Here is a 25,746-nt window from a genome sequence, read left to right as displayed (position 1 = left end):
GTCCATCAGGGGTCCATCCTGGGCCCAACTCTCTTCCTGATCTACATCAATGATCTTCTAAATCACATCCTAAGGTCATTCATAGGAATTTATGCTGACAACACTACCATCTATGGCAACACTTCAAAGGTTGTAAACGACCAAGTTCTCTCTGATGCTCTCCTCTGATCTTGATCACATAGCGCAATGGGGAAAGAGGTGGCTGGTTAATTTTAATGCATCTAAAACCAAGCTTCTATCTTTCTCTTATCAACGCTCTGATCCACGTCTGACATCAATTGAAATGAATGGCTCTCGTTTTTGTGAAGGCTTCATGTTTTGATGAACTTCTAGGTCTGACCTTTACTCCTGATCTAAGATGAAATACGTACATCAAATCTGTTGCCAATGCTGTTGGAAAAATGGTGGGATTGTTCTACCTCTCCAGTAGATATCTCACTGCTGATGCAATTCTCTACCTGTATAAGAGCCACGTATGTCCAAGGATGGAGTACTGTTGCCACGTCTGGGCAGGGCCTCCTAGAAGCAACTAATCCTGCCTTGACAAGTTCAAAATAGACTTTGTAGATGCCCTTTTCTCTTCCCTGCAACCTCTTTCCCACAGAAGAGACGTTGCACGCATGTTTCTGCTTTATCATTATTTTCATGGAACATGCTCGTCTGAGCTCCAATCTATTTGTCCATCCAGCTTGATTTTCACGAAAAACACTCGTTTAGCTGAAACCACTATCAATAATTTCCCCCACTCTTTATCTGTGCCTAAACCTCAACATAGATTCCATGAACAAAGTTTCTTTCTTAGAACTGCACGCCTGTGGAACTCTCCTCTGTTTACCTACTTTCCAGCTGACTACAATATGGTCATCTTCAAGTCCAATGTAAACAAGTTCTTGATGAGCCATTCCCCTTAAGTAATCCAATTTATCAAATTTCCACTAGTAACGATTACTACAATATTTTTGCATTGACTACTGTACACTCATTAACCCTTATCCTCGAGTGGCTTTTTGGCTTTGATATATAGTGACTCTTTTGTAAAAAAAAAAAAATAAATTAAAGACAATTAAAGGAATCTTACTTGCCATTGGAAAATATGCACAAACTTTACTGATTCCAATACCCCAAAAAGTTCTGATTTTTCTGATTCCCGGTTCCGATTAATTGTTGCAACACTACATTCGTAAATTATAGCATTACCCCGTTAATTGATTTTGAACTGCTATATCTCAGCGGTATATTCCTGTCAAAAAGAATAAATTTGGAAATCTTTAGACATTTTTTTTTTTCGTTATGCAAAATTCATTTTCCTGTTCTTTGAACCGAAAATTATCAAGTAGTATTTTATTAGGTTGGTGCAAAAATAATGTTTTTTTGACATGAAGTTGAACGTCAAAAAACGGCATTATTTTTGCACCAATCTAATAATTGTTTTGAATGCATTTTACGTCTATAAAATGGGGAACAGCAGAGATAAAGTCATTAAATGTGTTTGTGCTAATCAACAAAATACGATAAAGTTGATTTTTACTTTTGATTAAAATTTGGCTTGATAATTTTCCGTAATTTTTGCTGTGAATATCTACTTTGTTTACTTTATATATTAGTATATTAAAGCACTATTTTATTTTAAACTGTCATATTTCATTTTGTTTTTTTGCCAAGAAGCATGAATTTTGAAATCATTAGTCCTTTTTTTTTTTTTTTGACGCTATGCAAAAATTCATTTTCCAGTTCTTTGAATTCCTTGGTAAAAGACTTCCAAGACTTGGCCGAAATCTGCCTTTTACTGCTCCATTTGGAAGTCCGTGTACATTGTTTCTACTATTTGCTCCCAGTTGCCAAGCAGGTAAGCATTACACAACATATAGATTTTTTTTTTGTTTGACGTTCAAAATCAGACCATGTCTGTGATTTTTATTGATTATTATTGCTTCAAATTCTTAATTTGTATTTTTCTCAATTCTTCATTGTTAGCTATGTAAATAACTAACCCTACTCGCTTGCTACTGTAGGGCCCTAATCTGTCACAATTAAGGCATGATAAACGTAGATTACATGAACAAAGCTTCTTTCTTAGAATTGCACGTTTGTGGAACTCTTTTCTTTTCTCCTGCTTTCCAACTGGCTACAATATGGTTGTCTTCAAGTCCAACATAAACAAGTTCTTGATGAGCCGTTCCCCTTAAGTAATCCAATTTACCAACTTTCCACGACTAACGATTACTACGATATAGTCCCAATCACTACCATACACTCGTTAACCCTTATCCTCGAGTGGCTTCCAGGCCTTGATAAGTGGGGAAATTTGCTTTTTCTGATTATTTATTCATGTCATATTTAGGATTTAAAAAAAAAATCTTGTTTTCACTAAAATTGTTGTAAAAAATAAACTTTATTTTATTTAGTTGGTTTATTTCACTAGAGGGGAGGCAGATAAATTCATGATCTTTGATTAGGAGCAGAAGCCTCAGATAAATAGCATTAATTACGAGTAGAATTGAAATATTCTAAAATGCCTAGGGTAGTAAATTGTAAATTTAAATATGTATATATATATTTTTTTTAATTGTCTGCTCACCTAACTCGTAATTAGCCATCACGTGACCATGACAAATCTATATATATATATATATGAGCATACAGTTAATAAAACATGTTAAAAAACACTTTGAAAAAGAGTTAAAAACATATTTAATCTGAAAAGGAAACACTAGATAGTCCTTAATCCGCGGAGTTTCGAAGAAATACTTTCCTTCTCATCAGAGGGTAAGAATTAGCAAAATGCGGGATCGGATTTTGCATACAAAAGTATTTGATGAAACAACAAGTAAGTCAAAGATCTTACTTGATAACAAAAAAGTGAAGCAGAGGGAATATGGTGAAGAAAAAGGTGATTACACGTGAATGGATAGTCTGGTGGAAGATAAATAATCCAGTGATGGTAAAAACCAAATATATAACTTCAAGAAAGTTAATTGAATTTCCATTTGCACAAGTATGCAAATGCCAAGGAAATCCCGTAATTGGAAGATGATCCAATATATATATATATATATATATATATATATATATATATATTGTGTTATAAAAATTATGTTTTTAATTATATATATATATATATATATATATATGTATATGTATGTATATATAAAATTAAAAACATAATTTTATGCCTGAGGATGATGGAAATATTCCTACCGAAAAAAAAATTATGGATCCCACCTAAACAATTTTGAGAAAAATGCAAAAAAAAAATTATTCGGAGACTGGAGAAAGTAAAAAAGAAAATAGTGAAATAACACTTGTCTCAATGAGAATATGCTGCCTAAATATACCCTTTCTCTCTATATATCTATATCTATCTATATATATATATATATATATATATATTAAGTAATGTGATTTATAATTTAAAAGTTTAAAAATTTTTTAAATTTAAAAATCAAAATTTAATTATTATAATAATATTATTATTATTCTAATCTCCTTTAAATTATATATATATATATATATCTATATATATATATATATATATATATATATATATATATATATATCCGGTTATTAAGAGATCTCTGTCCTAATCTGCAGTGCCCTTTGTTGGGGAGTTTGATTTTTCCACATTAAAAATCTATCTAAAAAATCAGACCTTGTGTCTTGATTTGCTCATGTAGAGGCAAGTAAATAGGGATAGATGAGTTCATGACTTTTTTATTTATTTAGTTGGATTATTTTATCAGCATATCAACACTTTTGGAGTTATTTAATGCTGAGGAAATGGTTTTGTTTTGTTTAGCTCTGATTGTGTAGCTGCTAGCTGCTATTGAAAGTCAAACATGTCTGACGAAGGGAACTTTCCTGAAATATTACAATACGGATCCTCCATCTGACAATGCTGATGCAAGTAAGACTGCAATTGATGTAAATATGAAAAATATATTGTATTACTGAAAGGGAATCTGTAGTAGTTGGTCTTCAACTTTGTATTCAAAACTCTGACTTTAACAAAATATGCTTTGATTCATAAAATATTTATTTAGTTGGTTTATTTTACCAGAATATCAACTCTTTTGGGTTAGTTAATGCTGGAGAAATGGTTTTTTGTTTTGTTTATTTCCTGTTTTTTATTTTCTAAATTTTGTTCGTTTTGAAACTTACAAGGGGCGTGCAATAAGTAATGCCCCTGACCCACTTCCACTTGTCTGATTTAGCTGAAATTTTGCACGTGCAATGATTTATATCTCTACAGGTTATGTGGCAAATTACAGCTCTGAACTAATTGTGGTTTCTGTTTTACAGGTGTTTGAACTGAGTCAGGTGTGAAATGGAGCCTGTTGAATGTCGAGCAGTGATCCGGTTTTTATATTTGAAAGGACGCACACCACAGGAGACTTTTGAGGAAATGAAATAAACTTATGGTGATAATGCCCCATCATATGACCTTGTAAAACGCTGACATTGTGAATTCAAACATAGCAGGAAGTCTGTGGAAACAGCTCCCAGACCTGATCACCCCCCCCCCCTTCTGCCATTGATAAGGCATCCGTCAAGTTGAGACTGCCATTTTGGAAGATCGGCGCATTACTATTTGCCAAATAGCCCAAGATGTCAAGATTAGTACAGGGTCTGTGGAAACTATCATTCATGACCATTTGCATATGCATAAGGTGTCTGCCAGATGAATTCCCAGGTTGCTCACACCATTCCAGAAGTGAGAACGCATCGAGTGCTCGAGGATGAATTTGGAGATGTGCCAAGAAGATGAGTCAAAGTTTTTCAAAAGACTCATTACACAGGATGAAACCTTGGTCTATCACCATGATCCAGAAACCAAAGCCCAGTCAATGCAGTGGAAGCACTTGGACTCACCACCTCCAAAGAAGGCAAGGGTGCAGCCCTCCGCTGGCAAGGTCATGTTCACAGTCTTCTGGGACCAGGACGGAATAGTGATGACAGATTTCATGGCAAAGGGTATCACAATTACAGGAGCCTATTATGATTCACTTTTGAGGAAATTAAGGGAAGCTATCAAAATCAAGAGGCGGGACAAGATCAGCAAAGGTACCCTCCTCCTACAGGATAACACTCCGGTCCACAACTCGCATGTCGTCAGATCAGAAGCACGGGCGTGTGGTTATGAAATTCTTCCCCATCCTCCCTACTCTCCTGACCTTGCATACTCTGACTTTCACCTCTTCTCAGCCATGAAGTTGTTTTTGAAAGGAAAGCATTTCCCAGATGATGCAGCCTTGATTTCAGAAGTCACATCATGGTTGGAAGACCAACCTGGGGTGTTCTACAAAAACAGTCTCCAGAGCTGCATCAAACGATGGGAGAAATGCATAACTCTGGGTGGTTCCTACGTAGAGAAAGACTAATAACTGTGCCAAGTTTCGTTGCTCTACTGCTATGGGAAGTGGGTCGGGGCATTACTTATTGCACGCCCTTCGTAAGTAGGAATAGTGTTATTTGATGGGTACTAGTCCTATATTGTATTTTTTAGATTTTTTTTTTTTTTTGCGATATTTTGGTGTAAACTTTGTTTTATTTTAGAAAGTTAAGGAGGTTTTTGGGATCAATTTTGTGAAAAATGTCTTTCAGATTGTTTTCTTGGTAGTATTTTATTTGTGTTTGATTGAAATCTATGCAGTGGGCTCGGATGTGTTTCACTGTGTAGGGTTCTTGACATGTGATACAGCTTGATGCTTCTTCACCTTTGAGGATGTGTTTAATTTGGTAAAGTTTATTGTCTTTGCAAGAGTTTCATAGCTCTTGTCATTTGGATTTGGATATAATAAAGTCATTTATTACTGTTTTGTAGTCAGTGTGGAGTACTTTTTAAAAATATAAACAAGTTTTTCTTTTTTTTTTTTTCAGACTTAAAGAGAATATTAAGAAAAATATCAGTCAAACATGAAAAAAAAAAAAAATTCCCTTAAGTTAAAAGAAAAAAAAAATTTGTTTACTTTTTAAAAATTATATTTTTTTAAAAAACATTAAGTAATAAATGTTTAGCGAAAAACAATATACATATGTATTAATGTATTTGTAGCCAAATAATAAAATCTTTCAGCGTTTTTTTTTTTTTCACTCACGTTCACCTGTAACAATGCATATCGCCACTTGGACATAAAAGGCTACTATTTGGGACAATTTCTAGGAAAGATTACCAAGATATTGGTTTACATTACATTTAAACTTCTGCATTATCAGTACAATCGAGGAAGCAGGTAGCAGAAAGGGAATTCCAAAGTGTAGCTGTATGAGAGAAGCTTTTTTTTTTTTGTGCGTCATGTGTAAGTTGCTGGAATCTGTGTTAAATACAGAAGTAATCAACCATCTCAACAAAAATAACCTTCTTAGTGACACTCAATATGGTTTCCGTTCTGCTAGATCTACAGCAGATGTGCTTACAGTTATATCTCATAGGATTAGCAAATCTCTTGACGGAGGCAACCTTTCTAGGGCAATTGCTCTTGACATATCTAAGGCCTAGTGTGGCATAAAGGTTTACTTCACAAGATCTCTAGCTATGGTATAGCTGGAAATGTCTTCTCAATTATTAAATCATTTCTTTCTGATAGGTTCATAAGAGTAGTAGTTGAGGTGCAAAAATCAGAAGCTCACAGTATTAATGCTGGAATCCCTCAGGGGTCCATCCTGGGCCCAACTCTTTTCCTGATCTACATTAATGATCTTCCAAATCACATCCTTACATCATTCGTAGACATTTTTGCTGACGACACTACCATCTATGGTAGCACATCTAAGACAGTAAACGACCAAGTTCTCTCCGATTCTCTCTCCTCTGATCTTGAGCACGTGGTACAATGGGGAAAGGAGTGGCTGGTTACTTTTAATGCATCTAAAACCAAGCTTCTCTCTTTACATCATCAACATTCTGATCCACATCTGGCATCAATTGAAATGAATGGCTCTCGTCTTCAGGAGGCCTCAAGTTTTGACAGGCTTCTGGGCTTGACAATTACTCCTGATCTTAAATGGAACATGTACATCAAATCTGTTGCCAGGGCCGCTGGAAAAATGGTGGGATCTTTCTGTTGATCCAGTAGATATCTCACTGCTGATGCAATTCTCTATCTATATAAGAGCCAGGTACGTCCAAGGATGGAATACTGTTGCCACATCTGGGCAGGAGCTGCTAGAAAGAACTTGTCCTGCCTTGATAGAGTTCAAAATAGACTTCGTAGCCTCGTAGGAGATGTCCTTTTCTCTTCCCTGCAACCTCTATCTCACAGAAGAGATGTTGCGAGCACGTCTCTGATGTATCGTTATTTTCAGGGAAAGTGTTCGACTGAGCTTCAGTCTATGGTCCCCCCTCGCCAAACTTTCACAAGAAACACTCGTCTAGCTGAAAACACTATCAATAATTCCCCCCACTCTTTATCTGAGCCTAAAACCTAAACGTATATTCCATGAACAAAGTTTCTTTCTTTGAACTGCACGCCTGTGGAATTGTCTTCCGTTTTCCTGCTTTCCGGCTGAGTACAATATTGTTGTCTTCAAGTCTAACGTAAATAAGTTCTTGATGAGCCGTTCCATATAAGTTAACAACTTTACCGAATTTTCATTAATAATGATTACTATATTTTCCAATTTCTACTGTACACTCTTTAACCCTTATCCTTGAGTGGCCTCCTGGCCTTGATAATGTGGTGATGCCTGTGTAAAAAAGAAAAAAAACAAACTTTCTAGCATGTAAGGACCTCAACATTAAAGTGGTGTGATTTTGTTGCTAAACGGGTTTGTCAGGTATTGAGGGGGGCACAAAACAGACACAGAGATGCAACATTGCGGTGATGGGACAGAGGTTGGAGCTTAGTTGACAAAGTGGGATATATTAGATTGGAAAACTCTTTTTTGGACTCTAGAGAGAGAGACTAGCGGTAGATGCACCAGTCCAGATGTGGCAACAGTACTCCATGGATGGGTGAATGATGGCCTTGTAAAGATATTGGATACTCTCAGGTGTGAGTAATCTTCTAGTACGATAGAGAGAACCACCTTCCTTGCAACAGCCTTCACAATATTCTCAGTATATTTGTTTCAGTTCATATTTCATGTGAATATTAAATCAAGGTGTTTGGTACAACCATTCAATTAAACAAAACCATCTTCAGATCTTTTTATGCCAAAATCATGTTTGGTATATGGTTGGATTCTTGTCTAGAATACCCCCCTCCCCACACACACACTCATAAAAAAACAAAGAAAAAAAATCTGTATGATGTACGTACCCATCACAAAACGAAAAGATCATATTCCGAAAATCACATAAATTGATCAAGTAGTTTTATTTTTATATAAAGAAAATCATTAATGGGAATTCATGGACATTACAATAAAAGTTTTGCAGATTTGAATTATTGTTGAGTTATCTGTCTTTTTTAGATTGTTTTCAAAATGACCGACAAGACGGCCATACTTTGGTTATGCATAATTTTCTTTATAAAAATAAAATTACTTGATCAATTTATGTGATTTTTGGAAAATGATATTTTTGTTTCATCACGAGTACATACATCATACAGATTTATTTATATTTTTTTTTTACTCAAAAAGTTAGAACTACAAAAACGGGAGTGATAAGTCAAGAAGTTGGGGAGATACAAAAACGGGAGTGGTACTATTCAAACGAGCGATCTTTTCTATTTCAGAATTTATTTTTCTACATAGTCACCACTATTCTAAATGCAACTTTGCCAGGAATTCAATGATGAATTTCTGCTTCTGATGCACGTCCATGACAGGAGTTGCTTTCTTGGAATCTCACACTGTCAATATCTGCAACAGAGAGATGAAACTTTCATGTCATGAATGTATAAGTTCAGTGATTATAACAATGCGCTTTACAATTCCCTCTGATCCATTCGAGCAGAATAAAAAATAGGAGGCATTATTTTTGGAACGGCCTTTGTACATACAAAATCTCGTTTTTTTCCCAAATGGTCACTAATTTTGTACTGAGCAGACTCGACATTGCTTAATATTTCGGCATTTCATAAATATTCATGATGGTAAATTTCTGGTGCTTGTGCAGTTTAATGGGATTTCAAAGAATTAATTTTAGGTAATAACACGATTATATACTTACTTGTGATGTTGAAATTAGTAAAAATTCGAAAAATTACGGAAAATGATCAAAAAAAGTACTATTTTTTACAAAAAAAAAAATGGATATTAGCTGTCCGCCATTTTCTATTTTAAAATGGCAGATTAGAATCCCCCAGTTGTACTGACATGCAGAAGTTCAAGTATAATGTGAACAGACATCTTGCTGCTCAACTCCCTACAAAGTATCCCTGCAACTTATGTCCCTGATATTAGCCTCCTACATGAAAGTGTCACTGTGCCTTGTTTGTGGTGAAAATGCAATTAAATCAATTATTTTGTCAAAATCATAGACTGCAGTTATCTCCCCTGGATTTTAAGAAGTCTTCAATATTAACAAATATGATAAAACTTTTTAATTCAATAAATTTTGGTTCTACTTGTAATGATTTCTCTACTCTTACTTTTCAGAAATTTTAGAATTTTTGTTGATTTTTGTTGATTTTGAAATGACTCTTGGGGAGAGGTTTATGAACTTGCACCATGCGTTTTTTTTTTTCGTCACAGTTCCCTTCATCTTTCTCTCCTGTTTTTTTATCCTCCCTTTTTTCCTTTCTCCTTTTTCCCCTTCCTTTTTATTTTTTTCTTTTTTCTCCCCTCTTTTTCTTCCCTTTTTTTCTTTCCTTTTTCTTTTCTCCCTTTTTATCCTCCCTTTTTTGTCCTCCTTTCATTTTCTCCTTCCTTTTTTAATCCTTCTTTTTTTCTCCTTTTTTTTTCCTCCTTTTTTCCTTTCTTATTTCTCTCCCCACTTTTTTCCTGCCTCTGCTTTACCCAATCTTTTTTCTTTCTTTTTCTTCTCCTTTTTTTCTTTCATTTTTTCTTTCTTTTTCACCTTTTTCTCTTCTATTTCTCTTCTCTTATTTTCCTCCATTTTTTTGCATCCGTTCATTTTTTTCTCCTCTTCCTTTTTCTCTTTCCCTTCATTTTTTTCTCTCCCTTCTTTTTCTCCCCTCCTTTCATTTGTCCCTCTTTTATTTTTTCTCCCCTCCCTTCTTTTTCCCTTCTCTCTTTTTTCTCCCCTCCCTTTTTCTCCCTCCCTTCTTTTTCCCTTCTCCCTTTTTTTCTCCCCTCCCTTCATGTTTTCCTCCTTTATTTTTTTCTTCACTCCCTTTATCATTATTACTTTGACAAATTCGATAATTACTATACAACGTAAAACAATATGTACATACGTTCATTACAAAACCCGACAGACAATGATGAGGTATGTAATCTTTTAGATTCCAATAAATCTTTAAAATCCATCATTCCTTTTTATCTTTTCCAGTCCAATTATGCTGGCCCAATCGATGATCTGGACCCTGACTCCAATGTACTAAAACTCAACAAAGACTTGTCCAACATGGAAGAAGTTCTTTCCCTTAGTTTGCAGCCAAAAAAATTCAAGCAAGTTACCTTTTTCTTAGTTTTAGTGTTGGGACGATTAATCAGAATCTGAGAAATTGGAATCTGTATTGGAACTGGTAAAATTTAATCCTGATTTCCAAATCCAAAAACAATTCTTTTAATTTTTTTAAAACTTAATTTTCGTATTATTTGGATTCTTCAGACTGCTGTTTTGGTTGATGTAACCTCCCACCTTCTTCAGGTGTATCTTGTTGAACTTGGGATATTTTTTTTTGTCAAACTTGGAGCTCTGCATGGAATTTCGAATGATTTTTCTCTTGGGCTTCCCACTTATGTACATCCATCTCAAGTATTTTTAATATATATTGAGTATTGAGCATTCTATTCTCATATTGTTATAAGTTAGTTATAAATCTTCCACAAATGTTGTGAGAAATTGTGGGGAGAAGGAGGGGTTTCTGTTGCATATTCTTTCTTGCTTGATACAGCAAAAACGTTGCTTATCTGATTTTTATTTTATGAAACTCTATCTGAAAGGATTCCCCTTTGAGTGTGTGAAGACTACTATTTCCAGTTCTTTTTTGTGCCAAATAAAAACGGCAGATTTTAGAACAGAGCTTTATAAAAGTAATATAAAAGTCATGTTTTTTTTTTTTAGCTCACTGTTATATATATATATATATATATATATATATATATATATATATATATATATATACTAGCCCGGGTGCCCGGCGTTGCCCTGAGGTGTGTGTTGAGCAAAAAAAAAAAAAAGTGGTAGTAGGCAGGCAGGCTCGAATCCGTGGAAAAAAAACCCTGACATCTTTGATGTTGCACCCATCGCCAAACCAGAAGTGACGTAGGTTTAAATTAAGGCTAGACAATCGAAAGGAGGGGATGACTTTCAAAAATATTGGCGAAAAAAAAGCGACCTCTCCTTGTAGAAAAGTGCCCAGTCGAGGATGAAGGAATTAATATTTTTGGCCAATTTTTCGATATTTATCCTCTGAAGGGTCGAGCTTCAAAATGATACCGATCTTGTGAAGATCTGTCGCCTCTGTCGACAGTTTTAGGCAAACATACAAACATACAAACATTTTACACAAACAGGTGAGATTTATATTATAGATTAGTCGCCTGGCAAGGCCACAAGGGAGACAACCGAAGCAACAAAGCTGAGGCTGGGCTGCAGGACACTATATATATACAAGTGTAAGCAAATTTGACCATATTTTATTCGTTTGAAAATATAGGTTCTTTTTTACAAATTGTCATAAAAGTTTAGCCATAGAATAGTATTATAATCTTCAAAAAAGCCTGTAAATTTGCTTGTAGTTTTGTTCCATAGAACCAAAGATATGAGCATTTAAATATTACATTTGGCTACCAGTATATGAATATATATATATATATATATATATATATATATATATATATATATACATATATATATATATATATATATATATATAGTCATCCACATACAGTACTGTTTCGCTGTTTCACAGCTCATCAGTGCGGCTAGACAGGCAACTACCTCAAGCCAGGATTGAAACCCGACCGTTTATACGGCAGTCAAGGCTTCTAACCATTACGCTATTACATATATGTATGTATGTATATATATATATAGCTCAGAGTTAGAAGAATAGAGTAAATTCAATTGTATAAGAAGAAACTTATCGGGATAAGATAAAGCTCAATAAATTTCATTAGAGCTTATATAAGAGACAATAAGAGTAGAGAAGACACTAAGTAATATAATGGGGATGTGGGATTCTAGCATCTTCTCTACTCTTCTGATGAGAAGCATTAGACTTCAAAATACCTTGGTATAAAGAGTCCCCTCTATCCCCCAACTAAATGTTTGTATACCCTTATTAAATAAATGAACCATTCTATATTTACCAATATATAGTTTTTGTGACTACATTTTCCACTGATGTTTTCATATATATATATATATATATATATATATATATCACCTTTTTTGGCAATTTCATAAGTTCCAAATCTCAGGGACTATTGATCAGAATTGAACAAATGAAGCCTTATTGGAAAGCTAATAACCTGAATTGTGAGGTAAACTATGTGACATTTGCTCTTAAGGTCGCACATTAAGGGTATCATCCATTATCCAGAGCCTATTTTTGACACTTTTTTACAGTCATAAAATGTTTTAATCATAGTCCTTTGTTTTCCTAGTTTTGCATATGAATTACAAAATATTTGATATTTCCTCCAAACCTCTGACCTTGATGGAGGGGAGACTAAAATTTGCTGTTATGGTTTCAAATGATCTGAAATAACAGCAAAGGGAGACTTGATTCCAAATATTTCTCATATGTTATATCTCTCCTTTTTGGTTTTCATACATAAAGTAAATTTCACAGTGTATAAGGATTATTTGATACTGGAGATATTCATAATCATACCCTATTTCCAAAAGCATAGCATCAAGTTTTAGTCTCCCTTCCATCAAGGCCAGAGTTTTTTGGGGAAATATATATGTGTGTGTATGTGTGTATGGGTGGGTGTCTGTGTAAATTGTGTGTATTTAGGCAGCAAATTTTCATTTAAACAAACATTATCGAAGATAACAGAAAACATTTTTTTTAATTCTTCGATTTTTCTTATTTTTTTGTCAAAATGAACAGTGTTAATATATTTCCCATATTCATCACAAGCATTTTCGCCCAATTTTGCGGGCATCTTCAGGTAGGAGTTGAATAAAGTATTATGAAAAACTGTCGATGAAAAAAAGGTTTTGTAGTAGCAGCAGTAGTCAGTATTCATAGGCTGCTTGGCACCCAGGTGTTTTTAGGCCACTAGCAAACCAGATTCTGTGGTTAGTAACTGGGTTTCATAGGAGAAGAAAGGTGAGCCTGTGTCGAGTTATGTTATGTGTTGACTGGTTTGCAGGTTTTATGCTTTGCTTTGAGTATGTTCAGCGTTTTTAAATTTGTTTCATGATGTTTTTTTTTGTGCTACGATTTTTCTATCGTTGGAGGGGAAGATAATTGTTTTTTTGTTGTAGGTGTTGAAAAATTGTACTGGAATCTACATTATGCATGGTGAGGCGATAAGATAAGGTAGTGATTATTTAACCAATGTAACTGTTACATATATGTATTAAATATATATATATATATATATATATATATATAAATTCTGGTTAACAACACCAAAATACTACACCATGAAACAAATGTAAAAAACTTAAAATCTTTGAAGCTATTTAAATCAAAACACAAAGACCTAGCCTAAATCAAGTCACATTTCAGAATAGTACCAATACACTCAAATGTCTTGCATAACTCCTTCCTCCACACCCACCCGTTCCTGCCACTCACCCTAGAACAGGCATGCTTTCCCCTACCACACCAACGCCCCCACCACTGTAAGCAGTTACAACAAGCTTTGCTCACACCCCAACTACTATTTAAATAAATCTTCCCATAATTCCTCACCAAGACTAGCACACATTCCTGATGATGTGAAGACGGTTTCATGAAAAGTTTAAACTGCAGGCAGTTTGAGAAAAGAAAAAATGCTTGGACCATACATCCATACGTTTGATGTATATACAAAAAGATAATACAAAAAAATTGAAAAAATAAAAAAGGTATTACTAAACAGAAACTTTCTGCTGTTCTTAACAATGGATAAAATATATATAAATGTATATATGTATATTAAAGAAGTTTAGAATAAACAATTGATTTTAAACCAATGTTATTTAATTGTTCTAAACTTCTGTCATAATATACTAGCAGGACCCGTTTACCAGCATTGCCCAGTGGTAGAACAATAGAGGAAACCCACCTTCTTTGCAACAGCGTTCACAATGCTCTTAGTGTATTTGTTCCAGTTCATATTACCTGTGAATGTTAAGCCGAGGTGTTTGAAGGAAGAATTCTCAGGGTGTTATTTGTCAAGAATATCAGTGGTTGGGAAGGCTTCTTGTAATTGTTTAAGGAAAGCAGTTTAGTCTTACTAGCATTGAATGTTACCATCCATTTGCAGCCCCATTCCACTATCGTCTGGAGGTCACTACCATTGTCTTAAATTTGTGTACATCCGTTCTTCCCTCATATAGAGCATTGTATCATCAGCAAACATACCCATCTCGGACCCTATTATCAGGGAAGTTATTAATGAATATCAGGAATGATAGTCCAAGGATTGATCCCTGAGGCATTCCCGTATTAATGTTATGTTGCTTGGATGAACGTCTATCAATGGCAACCTGGATGGACCTTTTGTCTAAGAAGGATTATATTTCGTATTTGTCCAGTTAAACCGTATGATTTGATTTTCATTAGCAGCCCTTCATGCCAGACTTTGTCAAAGGCCTTGGGTATATCAAAGGCTACAACCTTGGTTTTGCCCACCTTATCCAGTGCATGGTATATACATTCAGAGATGACCGTTAAAATATCTGCTTAAATCCATAATGCTTGTCAGAGAGAAGATTAGCTTTTGCGAGATGGACTAGTGCTCGATCGATTAATAATTAAAACAATTGCGCTTAAAGGAACGGTTAGAATCATGAAAAGATCTCTTGGTTGGAATGTATGATAGCGGGTGTATATCTGGCATCCAATAGGATGTCCCATTCCGCGTTAGAAAAAAAAAGAAGAAAATTAGGTGGGGGAAGCTACTAAGATCACAGAAACAAAATACATTCTCATTTTCTTTCAACTTGGTATTTAACTTTTTTTTTGAGATATATTTTTGAGAGCCTTAGTTATTTAACTTTTTTGTATGTATGTATGTATATATATATATATATATATTTTAGATATATTTTTGAAAGATTCGGTTATGTAACTTTTTATTTATTTTTTTTTTTCAGGTATATTTTTGAAAGCCTCGGTTATTTGGTCGCCTCGATTCTCATCAACAGCATTCAATTCTTAAAGAAGATGAACGAGAATGGAATAAAAAAGATGTAAGTATAAACGAGGCAGCATCATCATCTTAGCGATGAAGAAAATTGCTTAAAATATCTTGATAATGTTGCATAAGAACTTGATCTAAGAAAGAATCTTTTAAAATTTTTTAAATCTGACTAAAAATAAGGAAGTTATGTTTTTATATTTTTTCAACGAGAAAAATATTGGAATCGTCCCATCACTAGTTTTTATATTCAAATAAGTTCCATAATCCCTAATATTCGCCATTAAGCTGAACAAGGCACATGTGGTATTCTTCAGTTTGACGACCAATACGGCACCGAGGTTAAGCAACGATGAGCAAGGCCAGTACCAGATGGGTGACCATTTAGGACTTCCTGGTGCTGTATGTGCTCTCCGCTTATCTCGGCATTGTTTCCAGTCGTCCTGAACTTCTCCTTGCCACTGGACTCAAACAGTGTCGATTCAGGAGAGGTGTGGTTGATGATTGCGCAACTCTTGCCTCACAATTTGATAGAGTGTCTTATAAATAATAAACGACAAAACATTTTTACCTAAATGCGGGTTGGGAATAATAGACGACGAAACACGTGTCAGTGGATAATTATATTTTAAAAAATAATATATATATGCCGCTCCCCATTTAGGGGGTACCAAATTGGTCAAAGGGAAAATTATTCCCAACCCGCATTTAGGTAAAAATGCACTTTCGTATAAATAATTGAATTCGTTTAATGAGTATCGCTAACAAAAACAAATAAAAACATCTACATAAAAACGCGATACATTCAGTAGTCGAGCGAGTTGGTCCCGTGGTAGAGGTTTAGGCTTCTGATCATGGGGTCCTGATTTCGAATCTCGCTAGATTCAGCCACTCTGATGAGTCGTAGACGACGAAACATGTGTCAGTGAATAATTATATTTTAAAAATACTAGTGTATATATATATATATATATATATATATATATATATATATATATTGCTTTTGTTGTTATTATTACTGAAAATTAAATTCAGTATGACATATCTCCCCCTGGGAGTTAAGAAGAATAGTCTTCCTTATAACTGAAAAATCGACCCATATTTTGGACTATACAAATACACACACACATATATATATATATATATATATATATATATATATATATATATAGAGAGAGAGAGAGAGAGAGACATGCAAGAATTTATATAAGTTTTTTTATTATATTTTTTATTATATTTTATTTATTATATTTTATTTATTATATTTTATTTATTATATTTTTTATTATATTTTATTTATTATATTTTTTTATTATATTTTTTATTATATTTTATTTATTATATTTTATTTATTATATTTTTTTATTATATTTTTTCAGGTGTCGTAATATTTTTGCCATTCAACAAAACCTGACAAATATTACGTTGTCCAGGGAATCGGACCTCGATCATGCACGGCAATATTATGAACTTTTATACTCAAGTTCGGATGTAAGTAATTATTGCATGAGCTTCTGTTTCCAATTCTGTAAATGTTTGGGAGATATTGAGAAATTGAACATCTCAAATTTGGGGAGGGAGTCTATATATTTATAAAATCTATATATTCAATGAATTTTTGATTTACAGACTTGAAACTTGTTATGTAGGGTATTCAGACATGTGGAAAACCTTTTAATCAGTTTTCTTTGAGTAGGATTAAAACCGCTATCTTCAGACAATGCTCATTTGGAACCGTAGAGATTCAACGTCTCTATCAACTGCGCCACGGGCCCTGAAGGGCGATCAAGGTTGGATTTTTTTTATCTTATAAATCCACGTTTATTTATTATCTGATCTTCCATCATCGGGTCCGTACCGAATGGTATATATATTATTCCTTAATTGGAATTCATTTTTGAGATGAGTATTATTTATATTAATTTTTATTTATTGCGGACTATTATTCTCATTTTTATTAGATAAATAAATTAACTTTTCACTTCCTCTCACGTCTTAGCGTGGCGATAAGATCTCACGTTTTCTTTCTTTTCCGCCTTCACGTCACGGGTTCGAGCCTGCTTGCCTGCTTACTAACACATTTTTTTTTTTACGTTTTCAAACACCCGGGTAATGCTGGGCACCCCTGCTAGTAAAAAAATATGAAATGAATTAAAATGTTATATTTAAGCGTATCTTACAGCAAGGCAACACCTGGTGGTCTGCTAGTAATAATAATGAAAAAAAAAAAAAATATATGCAAATATAATTTTTTTTTTTTAAATTTGACAAAACTTAATATTTTCCTTTCATGTTTAAGATCCAAGATTTTGATAAACTCGTGAGATTTTAATCTTTAGTTTTTCACTTGTGCCTATGTAAAAAAAAAAAAAATAATTGTAACATTTCTAAAAATAAATGTTTATTATTAGCATACAGGGTTTTATGTATACGCAAATAATGTTCCTATTTAATCGCCTCCCCATGAGGGCAGAGTTAGACACAAAGTCGGTTTTTAATGGCGGGAAAATCCAACTCCCCAAAGAGGGGCACTCTGAATAGGAACAAAAATAAATATTGTCTCAGAATGGATTTCTCCCTCACTGACCAAGGACAGAAATAGTGAAGTGTTGTATCAAAACAGATACTACACTGTGATCTTGTCCTGAATTATTGGTGATTGTGCAGAATTCATCCTATATTAAAAGTAAAACATAAAACTAAAAAAAAATCTTTAAAATTTTGTGATGGGGGAAAAATATGATATTCTAAAAATCATGTAACTTTGTCAAGTTTTATTTTTTAAATACAATTTTTTTTTTAAGTCGTTAATGGGAATTTGTAGGCATTACAACAAAAAGATCTTGCAAGTTTGAATTAATGTTGAGTTATCTCCCTCTTTTGTTGAGACTACTTTCAAGATGGTGGTGCGAGATAGTCATTACTTGATTAGCCATGAAATTTTATTTTCTTATTTAAAAATAAAACTACTTGATAAATTTGCATGATTTTTGATATATGATATTTTCTTTCCAACACAAGTACATACATCATACAGGATTTTCTTTTCTTTTTTTTTCTACAAAAGAGTAACCTCTTATCAAGTCTTGGAGGCCACTCGAGGATAAGGGTTAATGAGTGTACGGTAGTCAATGGGACAATATTGTAGTAATAGTTAGTAGTTGTAGTTAGTAGTGGAAATTTGGCAAATTGGATGACTTAATTCATTAAGAACTTGTTTACATTAGACTTGAAGATGACTATATTGTCAGCTGAAAAGCAGGCAAATGGAAAAAAGTTCCACATGCGCGCAGTTCTAAGAAAGAAGCTTTGTTCATGGAAACCATGTTTAGGTTTAGGCACAGATAAAGAGTGGGGGAAATTATTGATAGTGGTTTCAGCTTGACGAGTGTTTTTCATGAAAGTTTGGCAAGAGGGGACCATAGATTGGAGCTCAGACGAGCACTTACCATGAAAATAGCAATAGAGCAGAGACAGGCTCGCAATGTTTCTTCTGTGAGAAAGAGGTTGCCGAAAGAGAAAAGGGCATCCCTTACTAGGCTATGAAGTCAGTTTTGAACTTTGCCAGGACAGAATAGGGTGCTTCAAACAGCTCCTGCCTGTGTGTGGCAACAGTACTCCATTCTAGGACGTACTTGGCTCTTCTACAGGTAGGGAATTGCATCAGCAGTGAAATATCTACTGGAGCGATAGAATGATCCAACCATTTTTCAGCGACATTGGCAACAGATTTGATGTGTATGTTCCAATTCAGGTCAGAAGCTTATCAAAACATTGAGCTTCCCTAAAACGAGAGCCATTGATTCATTTCAGTTGATGCCAGATGGGGATCAGTGTTGATGATGGAAAGATAGAAGCTTAGTTTAAGATGCATTAAAATTAACCAGCCACCCTTTTCCCCATTGCACCACATGCTCAAGTTCAGAGGAGAGAGAGAATCAGAGAAAACTTGGTCATTTATGGCCATAAATATATTTTCACAACTTATCACACACACACACGTATGTATGCATTACTAATGCTCACCGACCATAAAAACGCTTTGCATATTTTAGTCATATTTCAGAAACCAAAACACTTTAAGTCCTCAAAATACCACTATTTTGTTCAAAAATGAATATCCTTTCAGGTGTTTTAATAAATAATAATCTACATCAATCTACATCATTGTTGCCAAGGTCGCTGGGAAAATGGTGGGATCCTCCTATTGATCCAATAGATATCTCCCTGCTGATGCAATTCTCTATCTATATAAGAGCCAGGTACGTCCAAGGATGGAGTACTATTGCCACATCTGAGCAGGAGCTGCTAGAAAGTCCTCATCCTACCTTGACAGAGTTCAAAACAGACTTTGTAGCCTAGTGGGGGAATCCCTTTTCTCTTCCCTGCAACCTCTTTCACACAGAAGAGACGTTGCGAGCCTGTCTCTGTTTTATCGTTATTTTCATTTCTTCAGTTTGAGCTCCAATCTTTGGTCCCTCCTTGCCAAACTTTCACGAAAAACACTTGTCTAGCTGAAAACACTATCAATAATTTCCTCCACTCTTTATCTGTGCCTAAACCTAAACATGGTTTCCATGAACAAAGCTTCTTTCTTAGAACTGCACACCTGTGGAGCTCTCTAACCTTTTGCCTGCTTTCCAGCTGACTATAATATGGTCGTCTTCAAGTCCAATATAAACAAGTTTTTTATTAGCCATTCCCCTTAAGTAATCCAATTTACCAAAATTCCAATACTAACAATTATTGCGACATTGTTCCATTGACCACTGTCCCTTATCCTCGAGTGACATCTGGATCTTGATAAATGGTAACTATTTTGTAAAAAAAAAAAAAAAACTAAAAAAAAAAAAAAACTTAATATATCGGAAGGGCTTTTAGCAAATTAATGATAAAAAATGCTAATGCTTTGAAATGTCTATTTTTGCCTCAGATTTTTTTTTTTAATTAAATTTGGAAAACAATTGGAAAAAACATCAGTCTCACTTATTGTTGGAGTCCAAAATAAATTTATCCATTTGTTTTTATTTGCTGTCTTAAAAACAAACTTAATGTGTTAAACTACTTATTTAAATTTCATTTTACATAAAGTGAACCATGAAAATGGACTTTTTCCGTAAATGACACACCCTGTATTATCTCCCTTTTTTTTTTTTTGAAGCAGTGTGCACATTTAGCCTGGAGATCTTTTCAGATTTTAAATCAGCATGAAAAATACTCCTGGAAACACTTGAAATTTTCTCATATGAATAAAATGTCTACCAACTCAAAAACTAAGCCCTTTTTTTAGCCTCTGGATCATGGTGTGTTTCGAACATGTTTTCTAATTTTTTTTCATACTAAATTTTTTTTTTTCTCATGTACAGCGTTGATTTCTCTTTTGGTATGATACGTTGGATATATTACTATTTTCGACATAACAATTAAATAGGTCTATCGACTCTTTTTAACAAGCACCTAAACGACTTAATAGCTGCTAATTAAAAAAGTAATAAGATGTTACTTTTTTTAGGTGAATAAGTTCCCTATGTTTTTTTTAAATGTTATTATCCCCAGTTTATGCGGTGTTCATTTTACTTAAAAATTTTCAATTTTCAGTATTGTAGATACAAGAGTTACGTTTCTTCGTCACAAAATTACCAGAGGTATTTTGTTGATTTACAAAATAGCATATCTCTGACCAGGTTTTTATTAATTCCTCTATTTATCAAATCCAGATGATGCAATAATTTAATGAATATGCAATGGCAGCTATCTCCACTGAATGAATCCACTGAAAAAGTAAACTCACACACACACACACACACACACACACACACACACACACACACACACACACACACACACACACACACACAACAAAACTTTGAAACAAACTTTCAAACACTTTTGCCTACTTCTTATTCAAGAACTTTAAAACTTCTTAACAAATTTTGGTCTTTCAAAATATTAGGTTGTTGCATAAGTTCCTGCCATTTTTGTTTTTAAGAAAATCAAAGAATTTTAAAAGCAAAAGTAAGTTCGTGTGTGACCCAAGCTCCAAGTTTTTGTGTGAATCCCATCGATTAAAGGTGGCGTGAAATTGTCACAAAATCACATCTTTTCACCCAATTAGCTACATGTCTGATGGTCATCTTTCTCCAAAATATCCTTGAGTTGTTCTTCGTCTATCTTGATTGGTTTTCAGGAACAAGGAGCATCATTGAGGTCAAAATTATCGTGTTTGAATCTGGTAAACCAATCTCGAACAGTTCTCTCAGCTATAGCGTTTTCTCCATATATGGCACAAATATCTTTGATTACTTAACTCGCTTTTTGACCTCAATTAAAGGCTTGATTAAAAAAAAAAAAAGTTGTCGAAAATGCGATTTTCTTTATCTATTTGACAATCCATTTGACGGTTCTGAAAAAACAAGAAACAATTTTATGAGCAAAAAACGATAACCATCATCTTGTAGAACAGAATATGTCTAACGCAAAGCAACAAAACTGATGAGTCAGAGGTCAAACTTAGAGCCATGATTAGAATAATAATATTTGGCTAGAACATCGAGCAGAGGTTCGCCAGTCACAAGTTGAGTCGAGTAGAGTTTGTTGTTCACAACACGAGATACACGTTGACAGTCTCTATTCGCGTGTCTTAAACGCTTCTCTCACTCCTCCCAGCGACTCGTTTTTTTATAATGTTTCGGACACACCTAATTTGCATATACCACAGGAAATTGCTCGAGATCTATGCATGACTGGAGGCTTTAAAAGACAACAGCCGCCATCTTGTGCCTCTTTTTTTTTTTCTTTTTTCTGTCTTTCAGCCTGTTGACGAGAGATTCTCGCCCGTTTCTGAGGTAGGCCCTCTCTATGGCTATCACATGTTTTAGGAGAAAAAATATTTGTTGAAACGGCGGGAACTTATGAAACAACCTCATACTTAATGGGGAAAAAAAACCCCGAAAAAAATGACAACAAAAATAATTTAGAATTTAGATTAGAAAGTGGATCATTTTTAAATTTGATAAATTCTTGCCTCCTCCTCCTACAAAGGGCAATTTTCTTGAGATTTTTTCCCAGATTGGAGTGGTTATTCGTTGTAAACGTAACCGACAACCTATAAATGTCGACATTTCTAATGTGAATGGTTGGCTGGACTTGTGTAAAAAATAACAAAAAGATATACCAAACTGACTTTTTCGTTTAAAAATGGAATTATTTCCCTTTCGTTATTAACTTTTTTTTTTTTTATAAATATTTGTGTTTTATATACATAAAGTACAATTGTTGAATGTTACGGTTTTGATTATATTCGTTTAGGGGGGGGGCACAATTAAAAAATTAAGAAAGATTAAAACGAAGCGAAATTTAAGTTTTTGTTCCATTTTTACAACAACCGTAAAACAGCGCATACTCAGCAAGTTTTATCGTAATTTATAAGCATAATGTTGAAACACTAAATCAAGATTTTATTTATTTTTTTGCATAATTAATGATGGAAGTATTTTTCTGTTTATTTTCTGAACATCTGTTAAAAAAAAATAATTTGTACATTCTCTTGAAAAAAAGAATCAAACTTTTCTGCACTTTCACATGCCTACAAAGAGCAATTTTCTTGAGATTTTTTCAATTTAAAAAATCATATATAAATTACACTACCACGAAATCGAGGGCCGAGTGACAAGTCCATCTTCTTAAAGTGCCCCCCTTGAAGTTGTCTTATCTTAAATTTGGGTCCTGGATATGACCTTAAACTATCTGATGGTGAGGCCCAAGCTTGTAGGCTTTGGAGAGTGTAGAGCCACCCTTTAATTGCCATTGCTCCCAGGTCCACTCTGACCCAGAGTGGTAGTACCTGTTAGGGTTCCAACTATGGGTTAAATAGAAAATGATTTGAAAAAAAAAAAAAACAAATGTATTTTATTAAAAAAATTTTCTTCTAAATAACTGGATTTGGCATTAAATAACCTGAAAAGGGTTGATATGCCGTAAAACAAAAACAACCAAACAACCTTAAATTTGAGTGAGGACTCCCACCCGTGAAAGTTTTTTTTTTAATCCAACCACTAACCCTAAGTTCAAATGGCATCAACTTCAAAATAAAACCTTTTCATAACTTTGTCATTAATCCTGTCCGATCTTAAAACCACACATAATCGTCTAAAAAGAAGAAAAAAAGACCATGCACTCCTTAAAAAACACACAAAAATAAATTAACTACTCAAAAAACGCTGGAGATAGTGGATTATTTTACATAAAATTGGTATGTTAAATTAATTCCCCACTCTAAAATAATTTATTTTTTTGCTTTCTGGCAAGTTTTCAGGATGTTCACACATAATTGCGACTAGCCCTACCACAACTGACTTGAAGCTCGGGTTGCAAGCCTCCTCCTCCTCCTCCTACAAAGATCCTCTTAAAAACACATAATTGTCTAAAAAAAAACCAAAAAACAAAAAACTCAGGATTTATTTCCAATAGAAAAAAAAATGACCTGTTAGAATTAACCTAAAATCTAAAATTATTTTACATAAAATTTTTATAATTAATTTATTTTTTTGTTGTTTTTCTTTAAATTTTTGTCAGGTGCTCGTCTGAGCTCCAATCTATGGTCCCTTCTCGCCAAACTTTCACAAAAAACACTCGTCTAGCTGAAAACATTGTCAATAATTTCCTCCACTCTTTATCTGTGCCTAAACCTAAACGTAGATTCCATAAACAAAGCTTCTTCCTTAGAACTGCACGCCTGTGGAACTTTCTTCAATTGCCTGCTTTCCAGCTGATTACAATTTGATTGTCTTCAAGTCCAATATAAACAAGTTCTTGATGAATCGTCCCCTATGTAATCCAATTTACAAAATTTCCACTACTTACGACTACTACTCTATAATTCCACTGACTACTGTACATCCATTAACCTTTATCCTCAAGTGGCCTCCAGGCCTTGATAAGTGGTGACTCCTATGTAAAAAAATATCTTGCAATATATTCACTTTTAAACAGTCTTTTGGTTTCTTGTACATAAAATTGTACTACAAATAAACTTTGAGTTCTCTAACTTTTTTTATGCATACATCGAATTTTTATGGTATTGCAACATATTTATGTGTATTTACTGCAGACTACTTGGAAACTCGTAGATATTATGATTCAGACGTGATATAAAAAGTTTTAAGAATGAGGGAGCTGAGCGAGCAGCCCTCGGAAAAAAGCCTTTTTCGGACATACACAAAAAGCGAACATACACATACATTTTCGCTTTTATATTTATACTAGCGAGGGTACCTGGCGCTGCTGTTTGGAGGTGTGTGTGCTGTTAAATAAAAAAGAAACGGGGGGGGGACGGTTTAGGATCGAACCCTTCGCCCTGAGGCGAAGTTTGAAAATAAAATCGGCCAGCCAGAATGAGGTACTGAAAGATGTTTGAATTTATTTAAGTAAGAACCAAATTGACAGGTGCACGCACGGAAGTCGTCAAGCGTTACAACGACAATGACGACGATGTAAGCAATAGCTATTACGCAAATGAGGTTTGTTTGTTATAAGGGAAGTAAAAAAAGAAAACGTTAAAACTTAAGCGGGGGGTAATCAAAACATCGAAAAAAACACAAAAAAAACTAACATAAGACAAACGAACGATGCTAAATGTAAAAATCGAAAAAACAAAAAAGAAAACAGAAAAACGAACGCATGAAAAATGGCTTAAATAAGCCTGTTTTGATATTAAAATTAAAAAAATCGGTGGGTACCTGGGTGTTTTTGGGTGTGTGGTCGGGGGGTGGTTAAGTGAAGTAAAAAAAAAAAACAGAAAAACAAACTTTACGTGAAAAATGGCTTAAACTAAACCCCCCCCCCCAAAAAAAAAAACATGTGAAAAATGGCTTAAATAAGCCTGTTTTGATATTAAAATTTAAAAAATCGGTGGGTGTGTAGTTGGGGGTGGGAGTGTAGTCGGGGGTGGGAGTGTTAATGAAAACCTAAGAATAAGCGAAGTAAAAAAAAAAAACAAAAAAACAAACGTTAAGTGAAAAATGGCTTAAATAACACTAGTTCAATATTTAAATTTAAAAAATTAAAAAAAAAAGAAGACATCTCACACCACGATTCGAACCCAAAACTTTTAGATAATGAACCAACGCTCTAACCAACTGAGCTAACACAACGTACATGAAATTTAGTCAGTTCTATTTAAACTAAATCAGATCATGACGTCATCTGACGCATGCGTAGAACCGGTCGTCGTCATGAGAGGACGGTTTTTGTTGACCCCCCCCCCCCAAGGGTGAAGAAATTAACGTTTTTGGCCAATTTTTCAATATTTTTCAAGCGAATGATGGAGCTTCAATATGATACCAAGTTTGTTCATTTTTGTTCTGT

The 25,746-nt window shown here is 34.1% G+C and overlaps 1 protein-coding gene across 4 annotated transcripts in view; it reads left to right on the top strand.

Annotated features, from left to right (window-relative positions):
• Positions 1 to 25,746, top strand: part of LOC145267024 (exocyst complex component 4-like) — a 195,533-nt gene that overhangs the window by 138,079 nt on the left and 31,708 nt on the right. For all 4 annotated transcript variants that reach the window (XM_080122954.1, XM_080122953.1, XM_080122952.1 and 1 more), the window contains 4 exons: positions 1,732 to 1,846; positions 10,400 to 10,518; positions 15,338 to 15,433; positions 16,761 to 16,872. In XM_080122954.1, the coding sequence (XP_079979080.1) occupies positions 1,732 to 1,846; positions 10,400 to 10,518; positions 15,338 to 15,433; positions 16,761 to 16,872 (442 nt within the window). The remainder of the gene's footprint in view (positions 1 to 1,731; positions 1,847 to 10,399; positions 10,519 to 15,337; positions 15,434 to 16,760; positions 16,873 to 25,746) is intronic.

Source organism: Euprymna scolopes, chromosome 42 (assembly GCF_053919585.1).
Source record: "Euprymna scolopes isolate OS-2025 chromosome 42, ASM5391958v1, whole genome shotgun sequence".
Classification (NCBI taxonomy): Eukaryota; Metazoa; Mollusca; class Cephalopoda; order Sepiida; family Sepiolidae; genus Euprymna; species Euprymna scolopes.
Note: the sequence above shows the minus strand (reverse complement) of the source record. Positions and strands in the feature narration are given on the sequence as shown.